The 16,851-nt window shown below is 39.6% G+C and overlaps 1 protein-coding gene across 4 annotated transcripts in view; it reads right to left on the bottom strand.

Annotated features, from left to right (window-relative positions):
• ANKRD17 (ankyrin repeat domain 17) overlaps positions 1–16,851 on the bottom strand; it is a 148,465-nt gene that overhangs the window by 72,324 nt on the left and 59,290 nt on the right. For all 4 annotated transcript variants that reach the window (XM_067557004.1, XM_067557003.1, XM_067557006.1 and 1 more), the window contains exons 2-4: positions 7,567–7,720; positions 5,542–5,698; positions 99–246 (exon numbers count right to left, since the gene is read on the bottom strand). In XM_067557004.1, the coding sequence (XP_067413105.1) occupies positions 99–246; positions 5,542–5,698; positions 7,567–7,720 (459 nt within the window). The remainder of the gene's footprint in view (positions 1–98; positions 247–5,541; positions 5,699–7,566; positions 7,721–16,851) is intronic.

Below are 16,851 nucleotides of genomic sequence, written 5' to 3'. Positions count from 1 at the left end.
CTGAAATTTTCCTTGGTCTCTGACACCACAAAGGCTAGACAGTGATATACCAGTACAGTACTTTATATAGTGTGTAAAAGATAAAATTGGAAACCAACCTGTGCAAGCTCATAGTATCCAGCTGAGCAAGCTAAACAAAGGAGACTTTCTCCTTCTTCTGTGTGCTCATTCACACTTCGCCCTTCAATTAGCAACTTTCTCACAGCATTTACATCTCCTTCTGAACAAGCTTCTGCCAAACTGCGGCTAATAAAGTAAAAAGCATCTTCAGAAAGCGAACATTTAACTACACTTTAAGCAGTAAAGAAATACCTACATGAGTAGATTAAAAGTACTATGTTCTTTTCAAATGCAGACCTGACCTGTAATCATGCTGCAGTCAATACAAGACAGACAAAGACAAGAAAAGCGTGACAGAAGAAACAGACAATCAATGAAAATTAAGGTTTATACTGTATTTCAACAAGGCATTTGAAAAATCAGAACTCTCATGAGCATTTAGTGCTTCTGCCACTTTAAACTCTGATAAAACAGAATCCAGTACAAACATTATCAGACCCATCATAAGCGTTTCAGTTTAGCAAACTTCCTATATATAAATGGAAGCAAGGGAAAGTCTATGTTATACAATAGAAGCAGTGTACAGTCATTGGTCTGACCAGTGCCTCTGTGAATCCTGCCACTGATGTTTCTAATCTGAACCTTTATAAATCTGTGCAATAAAGATTTAGTAACTAATGTTGTTTGCTACAAGCTGTCTGTTATAATGCTTTCATTTTATGGGGAAGTTTATTGTGAACAACAGAATAGCTAGCAGCCGGTCTAACTAAAATTTTTGTTATATCAGGTGAGGAGACTGACAGAAAACTTGGGGGAGGAGAGGAGTGAGGATGGGTGAGAAGCAAGCAGGAAGAAGTTTGCAAGAGAGAAAGCCGTATGCCATAATATTGATACGTATGGGATATGCTGACTAAAAGCTAATTTGGATGGAGAGAGCTGGCCTGCATTAGAATCATGTTTTGCCTACTCTGCAATGTCTATCTGGTAACTTTATGAGGTTGTGATCTAACAGACACTGTGGTCATTCACTCGGGGGAAACTATCCAGACTTTATTCCTGGTGCATGCCTCATACAATCTATGAAAGCAGATCTGGACCACAGAGATGTGTGTGCAGGAGATGTAACAGTTTCCTCTGATTTGGCTGAGCATTTGAATAATTGCTACCATGACAATATGAAAGCTGTAAATAAGTATTGGAAGAACATTAACTGGGAAATTGGAGGCTTTACAACTGACTGGAAAACGTGTACAGTAGAAACATTACAAGCTCTGACACTTTACTGTTTCTTGAAGATGGAGTATATCTATTGGACAGAGGATCTTTCTCCCACACATATAACTGTCAGTATTTTGAACTGTCTGATTTCTCTCGCCAGACTTGCCACAAATTCCACCTTCCAACCTTCAGAAAAATGACTAGGAACACCATTCCACAGTAACAGAGATTTCCTTCATTCCAGGCACTACATGTGAATTGGGTTATAGGAAGGGGCAAAATAATGGCAACAAAAATGTCTGCATATCAGAGAGTGAAGACTTCAGGGAGATACGTTCCCAGCTTACACTGCGGGGGGTCTGGGTACAGCAGTGGGCAGGCTGGACGGGGAAACACACTGAATGGATCAGGGGCCCAGCTGCGGTGGTGCGCCAATACAAGGCTGGCAGGGCCCAGCTGATTGCGGTGAGAGACTGACAAATTGCAGGATATAATATGTATAACTGCCTAAATGACTCCTAACTCCTACCAACAACATTTTTTTTTTTAAACATGAAAAGGTAATTCAATGACAAAAAAACTACACTAATACAGCGTTAAGATTTCTTGGTGGTACGACATCACATTCCAGAATGCTGAGTTGAGCAAAACTCAAACTTCTGAAAAACAGAAAATGAAGAGTTAAGGTTGACTTTTCGACAACCTTAACTCTGCCCTCTTTCAGCTGTGCTCCAACACCACACAACTTTACCAACCCCACAGTTGCTGAAATGTACAAGCTTCTCACCTCCTTTTAGGAACCATTCACTTTCACCCACAGGATTCCAACTAACACGATTAAAACGACAAAACATTAAAAAGTTACCCATGCCACTTTCTTTCCATTCCCCTGGAGATGGTAGTAGCCAATAGGAACTACGTGCATACACTACAGTGCAGTCAGTGTGTTAAGTGGAGGCAATATTTGGGCCTAGTTGGTCAAGTGTGTTTGTGATATGAGGGACTGAGTGGAATGTTTTGAAGCAAATTACAGAGCTGTGATTATGATATGAGGAAATCCATGTTTTGCATCCTCTGATGTGAGAAAATAAAAGGAAGAGCTACATGTGTAACTTCAGGATCCAGTATGCATTATTTCAATGCAAACTTGTATACGTTTTGGGCTTCCGATTTTAGGTGTTAACTGACAAACACTGATAGAATACACCTGATTTAAAAAAAAAAAAAAAAAAAAAAAAAAGTAGGTGTTTATCTAAAAGACCAGAAATGGTTGCTTAATTGATGCTTACTTCACCCCTTTGCCAGTGCAGTTTGTTTATATAAATGATGTCCCTGCTCCCCAGCTTGTGTCTAAGAGCTTGTCAACATGGAGCAGTAACGTGGACGATACAGTGTGATTTCTGAAGTGCACTATTACGTTGCACTTTAATTGCTCCATATAGACCGTTAGTGCACTTTAACATAGTGTTGTTTAAAACAGTACTACATTAAGCGCACTATGAACAAACACACTAAATGCTAAGCCAGAGGTTCAATAACAAGGATTCAAAGCTTAAAATAACATGCAAGATATTTTTACACATAAAATAAAAATTAAGGTAGATCCCATTTACACAAGAACTTTGCAAAGCAACTGAAAAAAGCTTCTCATTACAATAAAGAAAAAAACCCCAAGCCCATAACTTTTGGACCTACAGAAAACTCAAATGTGGCTAAAAATAAACTCTGAAAAAATTAAAATAAACTGCAAAAAACAGAAGCCCTATTTCCATTATATTATTAGCAGGGCACAGGGGTTTTATTACAAAGACTATTGCCAGTAGCGAGCAGGGATATAAAAGCAGTCTCAGCATTTATCTGCATGCACTCCAGATTAAGCGTATTGGTGACAGGTGGAGCTGTACCGAATGGTGGATGCAATAGTTAGCTCTGCTTGGAGGAGGAGGTGTTTGCGAGAGCTGTATATTATTTAGCTGTGATTATGATATATGATATGTGATTGTGATATGAGGAGATCTATGAATTGCACCTTCAAGTGTGTGAAGTAAGGGAAGAGATGCATATGAACCTTCAGGATTCAGCATACATCATTTCAATGCAGAATTGTGTAGTCTGTGTCAGTACCAAGGCATAGGGCTTTTATTACTAGGTGGAATACAAGAGGACTAACACTTTAGTGATGGGTAAGTGAAAGTGTAGGTTTGAGATATGCAGGGAGCAAGCACAAGGGAGGTGCAAAAGGCTGTGAAGTGGTTCTTAAATTGTACATGTGAGAGTCTTTCTAGGAAGTTGGCTAAGGGTACGTCTACACTGCAATCAGACACCTGCAACTGGCCTGTGTCAGCTGACTCGGGCTCACAGGGCTTGGGCTAAGGGATTGTAATTGCAGTGCAACTCACAAGAGGGCAGGATCCTTGGTCTCAAAGCTTGGGCTCCAGCCTGATCTACACCACGACACAGTCCTTTAGCCCAAACCCCGTGAGTCTGAGGGAGCTGACATGGATCAGCCTGGGTTTTCAATTGCACTGCAGACACACCCTCAGCAATGGTGCCCAATCTTATTACACAGAGGGCTACAAAGAAGATTTAAAGTCACCTACACTGATTTACATTTTAAGTTCAGCTTGTTTCATATGTATTTAGATACACAATACTGTACACAGAAACAACCTATTTACACACTTGTGTAAAATGATGTAAACATGACAACAAAACACTGATGAATCGGCCATTAGCATATTGTGTTGAAAGAAGGCTGCAGGCCTTATGAAATACTCTATTGGGCCATGTATGGCCCACGGGCCATATGTTGGGCACCCCCCTGCCCGAGATGTGAGTGTATGCGAGTACCAGGAATCTCCTGAATCTTATAGTGCCAAGGGCTAATCTGACTACAGTAGAACCTCAGAGTTATGAACACCAGATTACAAACTGATCAGTCAACCACACACCTCTTTTGGAGCTGGAAGTACACAATCAGGCAGCATCAGAGGGAAAAAAGCAAATACAGTACAGTACTGTTTTAAACGTAAACTACTAAAAAAGCATTTTTCTTCTGCATAGTAAAGTTTGAAAGCTTGTATTAAGTCAACGTTCAGTTGTAAACTTTTGAAAGAACAACCCTAACATTTTGTTCAGAGTTACAAAACATTTCAGAGCTACGAACAAACTCCATTCCCGGGGTTGTCGTAACCCTGAAGTTCTACTGTATGTGCATATTGAGACATTGCTCAAATATGGAAGGCAGCAAATCCCCACTTCCTCCCTTTCTGTCCTTTAACAGTGTTACTTACAATCTTGTGGGCGAGTAATGGTTTTTCAAAGAAGGTGACAAGCTTGTACATTTTAGTAACTGTCGGGTTGGCAGAGTAAAGGTATGTTTGTTAACAGCGAGTATTGAGGCACTGATGAGTTTTTTGCCATTGTATATGTATTACAGTAGTGCCTTGTGGCCCCAACCATGCTTGATGATGTACAAACATCCAGTAAGGTACAGTCCCCACCCTGAAAAGCTTGCATTCTAAGAGAAGATAAAGCATGAGACAGGGATGTAACATACATGCATAAGACTGAGAACAGAGACAGATTAAGAGACCTATCCAAGGGTCCACAAGAAGTATAGCAGACTTGGGAACTGAATTCAGATCTTAAGTCCAACTCCAGTGCCTTAACCATAACATCACACTCTTTGTTCTCCCTTAACTTGAAATTGCCATAGAAAGGCCTTGATCCCATTTGCTCCCTAACCCTCACATTTCATATTTTCCTAAAACTACTTCACCACCATTTATATTAGGCATTTTCTTTAAAAAAAAATAAATAAATAAAAGAAAGAAAGTGGGCAATAGAAAAAATATTTAATTCATCCACTGGTTTCAGGAGTCACCATTTCCTGAAGAAACTTGAAGAGAAAAGTACACTACTGTAGCAGGCTCTGAGTCTAGTAGATATTGTTTGACCTTTGAAATTATGTCTGAGTAAACATAGTGAAATAACATTTTCCGTGAATGTGTTAGCCCTTTTAGTGCTGATGACCCTAAATTCTCAGCACCCCATGCAAAAGCATTTTGCATTTCCCATCAGGAAGCCTCTTGGTGCCAAATGGATTTAATAAAAAGTCCAAAGAATATGCTCAGAATTGACAATCTGAAGACAGTTCAATCCCAACAACTATGCCATTGTTTTATAGCAAAAGAAAGGGGGGGGGACAGCAATAAAGAACACATTTAAAGTTGCAGGAAAAAATCCAAAAGATCTATTTACTTGTCCGTCTGCCCTGCATTTGCTGTGCTTTCAGCTCTCATTCGGGTAAGTGCTGCAGCAGCTTCATCCAACGCACAGCTGACCGAAGAAGTCAGTCTACGAAGCACCTCAGGATCTGCAAATGCTTTACCATCAGCGGTGGATAATTTACCTATTCCTTTCATTCCAATTTATGACAAGTGGATACATATACCAAAAAAGGAAAACAGAAATAACAAAGGAAGTGTAAATTTAGTCCACACAATATGTTAGCAGAAACCATTGAAATATTGACCACATAGGGAAAATTTCAGATACACTGGACATTTATATTTTTAAAAATTACTTTAGCCAATTTGAACAATCATCCTGTAACATGGCTGCATCCACACCGAAGGCATATAGGTAACAGCTCTTTAAAACACCGACCAGTAAGTCATTTTAAGTTACTGAAAACTATGCTGTAAATGTTTTTTCAGCTGCATTTGAAAACAAGGCCTCATTCAGCAATTTACACATTCCAAGTTTTAAAACTAATCAGTTCTTTGTTTTATGACCACAAGTGTTCTAAATATTTCTTTATAAACAGGCATTTTTTATCTGTACCACCTGTGGGTGACAGTTATACAGGGTTTGTTTTTTTTTAATAAAGCTTTCAAGAAAAATGTCACCTCTGACTTGAGATGAACCACCACCAAATGAGTACTAGTATTCTAATTATTAAAAATAGTATGTATGTTTCAGAAAGGGAGAAGGCAGCTTTAAAGTTCTAGCCAAAGCTGCATAGAGCCCTATGGTGGAGGCTCCTCAGGATTTGTGTTCAGTCAGAACTTCGTCCCAGAACACTAGTTTCACACTCCCTCTGGCTAACCCCACTCACTTTCTGAACTGCACTGAACAGCTCTAAAGTTTCCCAGTGGAGAGCAGGTTGCTGACAAATGTATGTGCCTCACTGTTCTACGGGAACAGTGGGGACCCCATGCCAGGAACCTGATGGCCCAGTGAATCAACCCCATTCAGAGGTTAAGCCTCACACCACTATTTCAAGTAAATACATTAAGCTTTTGAGGATGACTATTCTGTTTACTAATATTTGCAACAGAATTTATGTAAAGAACTCAAATATAAATAAAATAAGGAAAAATTGAGCTGGAAGCTACTCTACTACACGAGAGCTACTTTACAGAAAAAAAGAGGCTGACAAATGGTGAGCACTGATTTCTACTTGCTTCCCAGGGAGAGCTAAGAGGGTAGCCATACTTTCCGTTAAAAAAAACAGCTCAGATATAGTTAAAGACCTAGAACAGAGTCTTAACCAGGGCAACTACAGAAACAGAAGTAAAATGCATGCTCTGTGTTTCAAACAGAGTACTTTCACTCATCCCTGGTCTACACTGACCTGGCAATTCAGCGGCAGTCAATGGGAGTTACACAAGCTACTCTGAGTAGCTTGCGTAACTCCCGTTGACTGCTGCGCTTCCCTTCTGCACGGTGTCTTCACTGCACTGCACCGACGGGAACTGTGTTCCCGTCGACGCAGTTCTACGCCACTTGAGGGGGTGGTTTACCAGCGTCAACTTCAGGATCAACTGTGGGGGTCTTCATTGACTGCTCAATCGATCCAGACACGTCGATCTGACAGCGGTCACTTTGCCACCTTCAGTATAGACATACACTCAGTCTCAGTCTGAAGTCTGGCCTTGCATGTTGGGAGTAATTGAGAAGGGAGGTGGACAAATTAACTGACCTTTACTAGCATCATATTTACATGGTATCACAAATAAAATAAGATGGAGTTCTGGAGTCAGAGAATGATATGAGGATCTCTCTTTTCCTGAATCATCAAATGCTTTTGGAAAGATATATATTTTAATTAGTTCTATCCCCCTTCGAAATAATGTTTGCACCATTGGAAGGTTCATATACTGCTTAGATCCCAAGACTGCCACACTTACGAATGAGGACTAGTATATATGCAAGCAGCCCCATTATAATCTCAGGAATAAGGGTTGCAAGACTGTGCCCTTAGGAGACATGAGTACTTACCTGCTGCTTCAAGTAAAGCTTCTAATCTAGCTTGGGTTTCTGGGTCTACTGTCCTCAAGTCAGCACCATCAGCAGTACTAGACAAAAGTAATTTGGAAGCAGTCTCCAACATTGGATTTTCCAAATCATCCTGATCCAAAATGAATGACTCCACCTAGAAATTAAAAAACAACACATTAGCCTTCATAAAATTCCAATCCTTAATTCTGTCATTTTAAAATATGCATGAGTGGACTTTTAAAACAAAAGGTGCAGTGATTTTCTCTTAAGAAGAATTTCAGAAGCGCTTGTGTTGGCATAACTCTTTTCCCTCTGAAGTTAGGAGGAGTTTTCCTTCAGTGGAAGCAGAAGTAAGCCAATACTGCACACTTGCCAAAATTCTACACAACATATTTTATCAATTAATAATTATAAACTTTATTCTGCAACTGATAAGCAGTAAGATACCACTTCACATTAAATTGTTTTAGGCTTAAATTTTAATTAGCATTCGAAGTTGTGAACCAAAGTGTAAACACTGGAATAATTTACATGGAGATAAAAACATCAAGTAACATTATTAGACCAGATGTTACTTCCTAAGAACTTCAACTAGTATTAGTCATGAATTCCCACAGAAATTGGTATATACGTCTAAGATATCTGAAAGCTATATATTTAAAGACAAATGTCCTCTGCACTATACAGTGCAACAAACTAATGAACTAAGGTTAATATCCAGATAAGAATATGAAGGTGCTGAAAAAAAACATGAATTCAAAGTCTGTAAGGTCTTCTCCCAAATTTTGCAGCTACACAGAAATGGAATAGGATTTTTTAAAATGGTCTGATGTGCAGAGGTACTGAGCATTTCATTCCATTCCATGAGAAGTGTGGATGTTCAAAACCTTTGGGGATGAAAATCAGACCAGAGATGTCTACTCCTTCTAATTGGAATGATAGCCCTTTTTATGTAAACCAGACAGTTGTCTAAATGTGCCAAACAATTACACTAAGTGTGAGCTTCACTATTTATCTCACTGGAGTGTCAACTCTGAAGCCTGATTACGACCACTGGAGGGCCAGCATTACGCATTTAATTGCTGATGGTTCTACTAAATGCAGTAGTGCTTATTTAGCATGAGTGGACTACCTGCACCATCCTACTGTTATATTAATGGAACAATGAAAGGTTTTGAATAAGACTACTGAATATTCAAAATCATTATTTTGTACTCAGATTTCTTTTCTATCTGTATTATGATTATCGAGATGCCTGTTAAAATCCCTAAAATTAGAATTACAAAGAAAACTAAGGAAGTTTAGATCCAGAACAGACTGTAAATGAAAATTTTATTTTTTACCATTTCCAATAATTTTTAAAGAAAAGTTTAGATTTAAAATGTTCCTTGTTTGCAATCCAAACATTGCTGAATTCATGAATTGCCCACAAAAAGAAAAAATGTTGCCCAAAAATAGCATTTTCACTGCCCAAGCCTGAATTGTTTTCACTGTCCAAAGTAAAGATACTGAAAACTAAGATTTGTTTTGAAGTTTTTGGTTTTATTGTATGTGTGTAATTTTGCTGCTATTTAGAATTCAATAAAGACAATTAAGTTCAATCAAGCTAAACACTTAACTGAACATTCGCCTTATAGATCTGATCTTAAAAAAGATACAGGCCAATAGTTTAGGAAATAAGATTTCCTGTACAAATTCCAAATACACAGCTTACTGTCTATAAACAGAAGGTTGAAAACATACTAGAATATTAAAATAACATTTAAAGAAGGGGGTGTTTTCTCCTTCCCCCATCAGAATTCAATAGTCTGCCTGCTCCCAGACACAACACATTTGTTAAATTTAGTGTGAAAAACCTAACCTAGACATAAGGCTTGTTATTTTAAGCTTGTGTGTACCTATAGCAGTCATAACCAACCAGACATTACAATTAAATACTTCAAAGACATCTTGGCACATTTTTTCACCAGTGAAGCCACTGTCCATATGACAGAAGCACCATATGGCTCTCCTAGGCAGCATACAATATTTTTGGAGAGAATAATGTAAAAGGACCCCAGTTTCTAAAGGCATTTGAGTAAGTGAACCACAGATAGCTGGCACTACTTTCAGCATCAGTACATCTTCTAAATATCTAATGGACATTACAGGTAAAGAGTGTTCCGGAAAAACAGCCTTATCAGTAGAGTCCTGCATGGATACAAAATATGTATCTATATCCAATCCATGATCCGCACACATGGTCCGGATATCTGCAGATTTGCAGGGCTCTAGATTTAAAATTTGGATCTGCAGCCATCTGTGATCTACAAACATGGTCCGGGGACATAAAGCAGATATCTGCAGATTACAGGGTTCTACTTTTAGGGTTATGCTTGTATGTCTCCTTTAGGTTGATGGACACAGTAGATTTGAACTTTTCCATCTTGAAACTCAGCTGAAGAATTTATTGAAGAATTTTCAGAGCATCTGTGCCTCCCAGCTTCTGGTACTGGTGACTCAGACATTGATTAGTAAATGGATGGGGATCTCCTTATGCTGCTTGATCTTGCTTTTACGGGAATCTTCTCTTTCTTTGCTCTGATTCAAATATTTGAGAATGAAAGTGGGGAGACTACTAGTTTCTTCCTCAGCCTCCATGGATTCGAGACTGATTTACTCCCTTCTGATCAGCACCCTTTTGTTTGTGTGTCAGATTCTTGGCTTTGTCCTACAAGTCAGAGGAAGATGGGGCTCTCACATTCCTCTGTTTTCATTGGATCTGGGGATTCTACTGTCTGGGATTTGACTGTCCTAATTTTAAAGGGGGGGTAAAAGCTTGACTGCAGCTGGAAGCAGCAGAACAGAACTAGTGGGCTGTTCAGGAAATAGGTCTGGTTGTAGGATTATTCTTTCCTTTGTAACTTGGTAGCATGTATTTTTCCTTCCAGCAGATGATTTCTTAGAGTTAGGTTTTTGTTAACATTTTATAGTATATTCACACAGCCACATTCTTTGTAGCCTTCCCTTTACTTATTTAGTGAACTAAAGTTATTCAGTGAATCTAACTAAAATATTTTTATGCACAAGCAGAGAGCATATTTAAACTTCCCTGTACTGGACCGTTTTAAAAACATTACCTGAGTCACTTCAACTTTGATTTGTTTAGGATAACAAAACGCTTAAGGTGTGTGAATCTTGGACAATTCTGCCCCTTTCAACATGTATTGTGAACTAAAACAGCTCATTTCACTAATCAATCCAGGTAAATTGGTCCCCCTCCCCCCGCTTTAAAGACATTCACTTTCACTGTAATTTTTTTTAAACCATTTTAACAGACTATGGAGGAAAAACTTAAGTACCAAGTGAGCACACTTTTCTACTAAGATTACTTTAAGTGTTCTGTTAATTTATGTACTAACAGACTATTCTAACTTTCAGTCATTTTTTCCCTCTTGTTTGATTATAAGGTCAATGAATACTCTAATGATATTAGGAAATAGTTTTTGGATGAGATGGATTACACAGGAGAGATATGCATTGTGAAAGGAATGACACTACAATCTGTTTTGCACTTGCGATAACTTTTATCATATTTACAAAAGCTGGCCCCCAGACTAGTTTAGGATTAGTAAAATAGATTTGTGCCCTTTTAAATAAAGGTAACTGAAACAGATTGCCAGATACTTTATTATTATTATCGCACTGCCTAGGAACGCTAATCAAGAACCATTATGTTAGGCTCTGTACAAACAGAACAAAAAGATGGTCCCTAAAAATGTATCTTTGTGGCTGTTGATCAAAGTAACCCACTGAATGTAATGTAATGGAGAACTGAAACTAAAAAGGTGGTTTCTTACTTTAGCTTATTCCTATGAAGATACATATTAATACAAACATCTCATAGGTACTGCCTACTACCTATACCCAAGACAAATGGGGTACAAATATCATCCTAGTTTCCACCCAGGCCATGCACACATTACATTTTCAGCCTTTAATGAAAGAGTTAAGGATTTTTTATTACAAAAGACAAATGAAGCATGGCTCTAAAAGCCAAAAACATCTACTGCACTGGAATATCAGATTATACTATGATTTGTTGACACAAGTGAAAAATACCATGCTGACATTAAACAGGATGCTGTGTCCCAGTTACCTTTTGGAGAGAAAAGAGGTATCTGGGTAAGTTTTAAAATGTTCTGAAATTTGAAAGTTTGACAGTAGAAGCCTGCTTTTTCTCCCTGCTTTCTGATTAAATTTAGATCATCATCATTTCACCAAAGCTATTTTTATGCCCAGCACTAAAAATAGATCATAGTCTGAAGCTTTAAAAAACCTCTGGCTGCTGCCCTCAAATAGGCAGGCTGGAAATAGTCCAATATTGGCAATTCTTAAAGACAGGTTACACCGATTCTTTAAACAAAATAAAGTTCACTCTTTAACAGACATATCACAAGTAGTTATGGCATAAAGTCAAGTAAGCTCTGATTTATGAGCAACTTGTGTTGTATGTCCCCTCAAATGGTTGCAGGTTTAATGCCAAATACTCCAGGAAAGATGACTTATCTTGCATAAACAACAAATAGATCTATTGTTCTAAGTCACTCATAAGACATTTATATATTTCTGTTAGCTTCCTATTTGTTTTCCAGAAATGGGGCTCCCTCGGTCTGGTCCTCTCACTTCTACTCCCCAGCAATTCCCCCATTGCTGTACTTCCTCCTCTAAAGCCACCAGTGAGAGTGAATGCCCTTTACCCAATGGTGTGTGGCCCAAGAGCTGCTTTATCTCTTTTTATTGTAAAAACTGAATTGGGAGTGATAAACAGATCCCACATAAAAGATCAGATAAAGGTTTAATCTTTGAAATAAGTGAGCTGAAAGCATCTGGGCCTACAAACCACCACTGAAAAAGCATCTGGACTCACAGTAGGTCCACCTACATAAGTGAAAGGAGTTGCTTTAAAAAAAAAAAAAAAGTTACTACTGTAACTGAATGGACTTTGCTTTTATCTACCTTCCCCACTGTTGTTACTTACCCTTGGATATGTGTGTGTATATAGATAGATAGATAAGATAGACACACACACACACACACACACACACACACACACACACACACACACACCTTCTATGTGATTTCTATTCCTTACATCTGACGAAGTGGGTTACAGCCCACGAAAGCTTATGTCTGCAGAAATTAAATTTGTTAGCCTTTAAAGTGCTACAGGACTCTCGTTTTTTCCAGTAAGAGAAAGTTACGTACCTTATAGTAATTGGAAATTCTTTGAGATGTGTGGTTCCTATCTGTATTCCACTCTGGTATGCATGTGCACAATGCGCTCAGAGTCAGAGAATTCTTGGAAACAGTGGCCATTGGTCTGCACAGACACCCCTGCTCTTCTCATGTCTCCAATGGAGAAGATAAAGGGCAGACTGAACGGACCACCTCTCCTGTTTCTTCTCTACCACGAATCCAAGAACCATCCATGGCAGGAGAGAAAGGAAGGTGGATAGTGGAATAAAAATTGAGGCCATACATCTTGAAGAACCTCCAGTTACTATAAGGTAAGCAACTTTCTCTTCTTCTTTGAGTGCTGGTCCCTATAAGTATTCCATTGTGGGTGACTGGCCAGCAATACTCAAGTAGGAAGAGGGTGCAAAGATGCAGGTGGAAGAGCCAGCTGAAGGACCGCCATCCCAAAGGATGTGTCAGAGAAGAAGTCCTGAATGAAAGCATAATGTCTCATAAATGTGTGAATGGAACTCCACATAGCTGGTCTGCAAATGTCAAGAAGAGGTACTTCCTGAAGCAATGCCATTGACATCACTTATGCTCTTTTAGAATGAGATCTCAACCCCAGGAGGGAGAGGAAGATTAGACAGTTTATATAAGATACTGCCTGAGAACCATTTAGAGATCTTCTGAGAGGAAATAGCTTGACCTCCAACACTTTCTGCTATGGCAATAAACCATCTGGGAGATTTTCTGATTGCTTTTGTCCTTTGCAGGTAAAAGGGACAGGGCTCATTGCAGATCGAAGGAATGAAATCTCCTCTCTTTTTCAGATGTATGTGCTTTTGCGGACAGAGGGGCCCCACAGGTAGCACAGTAAAACCTCAAAGTTACAAACACCTGGGGAATGGAAGTTTTTTATAACTGAAATATTCGTAACTCTCAACAAAACGTTGTTTGTTCAAAAGTTTACAATTGAACATTTACTTAATACAGCTTTGAAACTTAACTATGCAGAAGAAAAATGCTGCTTTTAATCATCTTACTTTAAATGAAACAAGCACAAACAATTTCATTATATTGTCAATTTTTTTAAACTTTCCCTTTTTTTAGTAGTTTATGTTTGACACAGTACTGTACTGTATTTGGCTTTTGTTTTTGGGTCTCTGCTGCTCCCTGATTGCGTACTTCCGATTCCAAATGAGGTGTGCGGTTGACCAGTCAGTTCATAACTCTGGTGTTCATAACTAGCAGGTTCTACTGTAAGTGAATTGACTGTTTCATTTGAAACAATCTACTTTGGAGGTGAACTTTGGATGTAAACACGAGACTGTCTCTCTATATAATATATAGCATAAGAAGGGTCTGCCATCAGTGCTCTGAGCTCACCCACTCTCCTGGCAGAGAGGATTGCTACCAGGAATACAACCAGTACGGATAGGAGAGACATGGAACATGTAGTTTAGTGGTTTGATGGGATGCTTAGTGAGCACCAGGAGAACGAAGTTTAAGTCCCATTGAGGAGTAGGTTTCCTTACTGGTGAAAAGATTCTTATTAGACTCTTCGAGATTCTCGTAGTCAGTGAGTGAGAGGATTAAGTTACCATATGCAGGTGAGTGGTACACACAGATTGCTGCCAGGTGGACCCCATAAAGAGTTGATGGGAAGACCTGCTGTTTCCAGGGAAGATTAGTCCAGAATACGGAGAATACCCACAGCTTCTGGGGATGCAAGTTTCTGTTGGGCGCAGATAGAGAGTTCCATTTAGCTGCCTAGAATTTTCTAGTGTAATCTTTTCTACTATTAGTAAGAATGCTTTACAGACTTCAGACAACTTCAGAACAAGGATGTTCTAGATTTGACACCCAGCCAAAAACAAAGCCCTGAGATGGAGTGCTTGGGGGATTGAGATGCTTGATTCTGCCTTTTCCCTGGGTCAGGAGATTAGAAAACGAACCTCCTTCACCAAACTCCATGTCACCTTTCTTGCTGCTTGAATAAACTTTACTTTGAGGGATATGCTACCACTTCAAAGAGTCAACGGATTATAAAAGAGGCAGAGAACCTTGAAGAGAAAGGAAAGTTTTCTTTCATCTAAGACAACAAAGGCACAAAGACCAATGGGTCTCTGGAAGAGATCATGACCGAGGAGAGAGTTAGTCACCATCTTGCTGGAAGATTATGGGTGAGAAAGTCCATCTTGAACAAAGCCTTTAACCAAAATTTGCTAGGTTGCCTTTTGTCGGTGGTTTTAGTTCTCAGAGTTTAGGCTCTCCTCAGTACTGTAGGTACTGTTGCTGCTGCAGCACAGTTTGATACCAAGGGAGCTCTAGATGTATGGACTTTCTTGTTATGACTCTGGACATTCTACGTCCAGCACTCTCCAGGAGTCGGGGGAGGCTCCCTGCGAGGAGATGCCGGTGTCGGAGTGCTCTCCACGGCACGTGGCTGGGGCATCTCCTGAGTGGCCCCCTGCCCGACTGGTGGCACGGGGGAGTCCTTCCGAGCGGTCTCCTGATGCTGCTTCTTCTTGGGCAACGAAGGTTGCTGGTTGGATAAACCTGGTGCCAGTGGGGCGCTTCGCACCAAGGAGACACTCGGTGCCGCAGGGGATCGGGCCTGTTCAGAGTCCGGCCAAATGGCAGACTCCATCAGTATAGCCTTCAAGCAAGTGTCCCTCTCCTTCTGGGTCCGCGGCTTGAAGGCTTTGCAGATTTTGCATATGTCTTTACGGGGCTGCTCTCCGAGACAACAGAGGCTGCGGTCGTGAGGATCGCTCACAGGAAAGACCTTGCCGCAAGCCCAACCTTAAGCCCCTGAGGGCTAACTACCTATTGCTCTAACTCTAATGTCTAACTATTTAACTAAACTACTATACTTAACACTATCAACTACATACAACAACAACGAGAACGGGGTTCCTACTTGCTGTTTCAGCAAGGGGCAGACGTTCCAAAAACCGTCAAGGGGCGGAAAGAAGGAACTGGGGGTCCTCAGGGCTGGTGGCGCCTGATATACCGCGGCATGAGCGCAGCACTCCAGGGGGCGCCGGAGCCGGCCCTACAGAGCTTGCTAAGGGCAAAAAAGTTCTGGGAACCAGTGCACGGGGCGCGCACTCATCTATATTGGAATGGATATGAGCAATCACTCGAAGCAGAACAAAAATTACTGAAAATAAAACGTGTGATAAATTAAATGAAGAAAAATGTCTAAAGTTAGCAAACAATGACAGTAAATACTACCTCTATCAGATTTCCCTATATATATACATACACACACACCGCCTACTATATAGCCCTACCTTCCAAATCCACAGAAGCCTAGTATAAGCATTTATATAATCAGAACACAGTTTCCATAAACAGCTCTGCTCTTCAATCCAGAGAGCAGCCATGGCACCAGTTTATGGATCTGTCTTGCAATTTTCTCAGTCACAGGTGTGTAATTATAATGGCAATCAGTAGGAATAAAAAAACAAGTCATTCTTATATAAAGCAGAGCACTGAAAAATGTTTGCTTAAACCAGATTCTCCATCGTTTGTGATTGTCACCAAGCCTCAGTGATTGGTTTTGCTAATAAACCCTTATTTCTATTTTCTCAAGACCAAACAAGTTGTTACTGCATGGCTTTTAAGCAGCAGATCATCAGCAGGGTACTATCCTGATTATTTCACTGGAAGTAGCAAGATTTCTGCCTTGTATTACAAAATTCTGTTATGTAATCTGAAAACTGGGGGATGGGAATGAAGAAGAGTACTCATTCTTATAGTATATGAGCAAAATGTTGTAATTTAGAAATCAAAGGAACTTCTCAGCTGCACATCACTAGTGAACTTGTTCAACTGTATCATACCATAATACGCAACGTGTGCAACACAAAACTAGCACTATTCAAATTTCCAGCTGTACGTTAGGCAGTGTTTACAATGAGAAAAGTGGCAGACTGATAACAGAAAAGACTACCATCAATCTAATAGTTACACAAAGACTCGTTCATATTTTTAAAAATCCCCTTTTTTATATTTTTAAATCTTAAAACCAATTTAAAAAGCAATTTTCCCCTCTAC

The sequence above is a fragment of the Emydura macquarii genome, unplaced genomic scaffold (genome assembly GCF_026122565.2).
Source record: "Emydura macquarii macquarii isolate MOO-44397 ecotype Brisbane River unplaced genomic scaffold, CSIRO-AGI_Emac_v2 contig_1790, whole genome shotgun sequence".
NCBI lineage: Eukaryota > Metazoa > Chordata > Testudines > Chelidae > Emydura > Emydura macquarii.
Note: the sequence above shows the minus strand (reverse complement) of the source record. Positions and strands in the feature narration are given on the sequence as shown.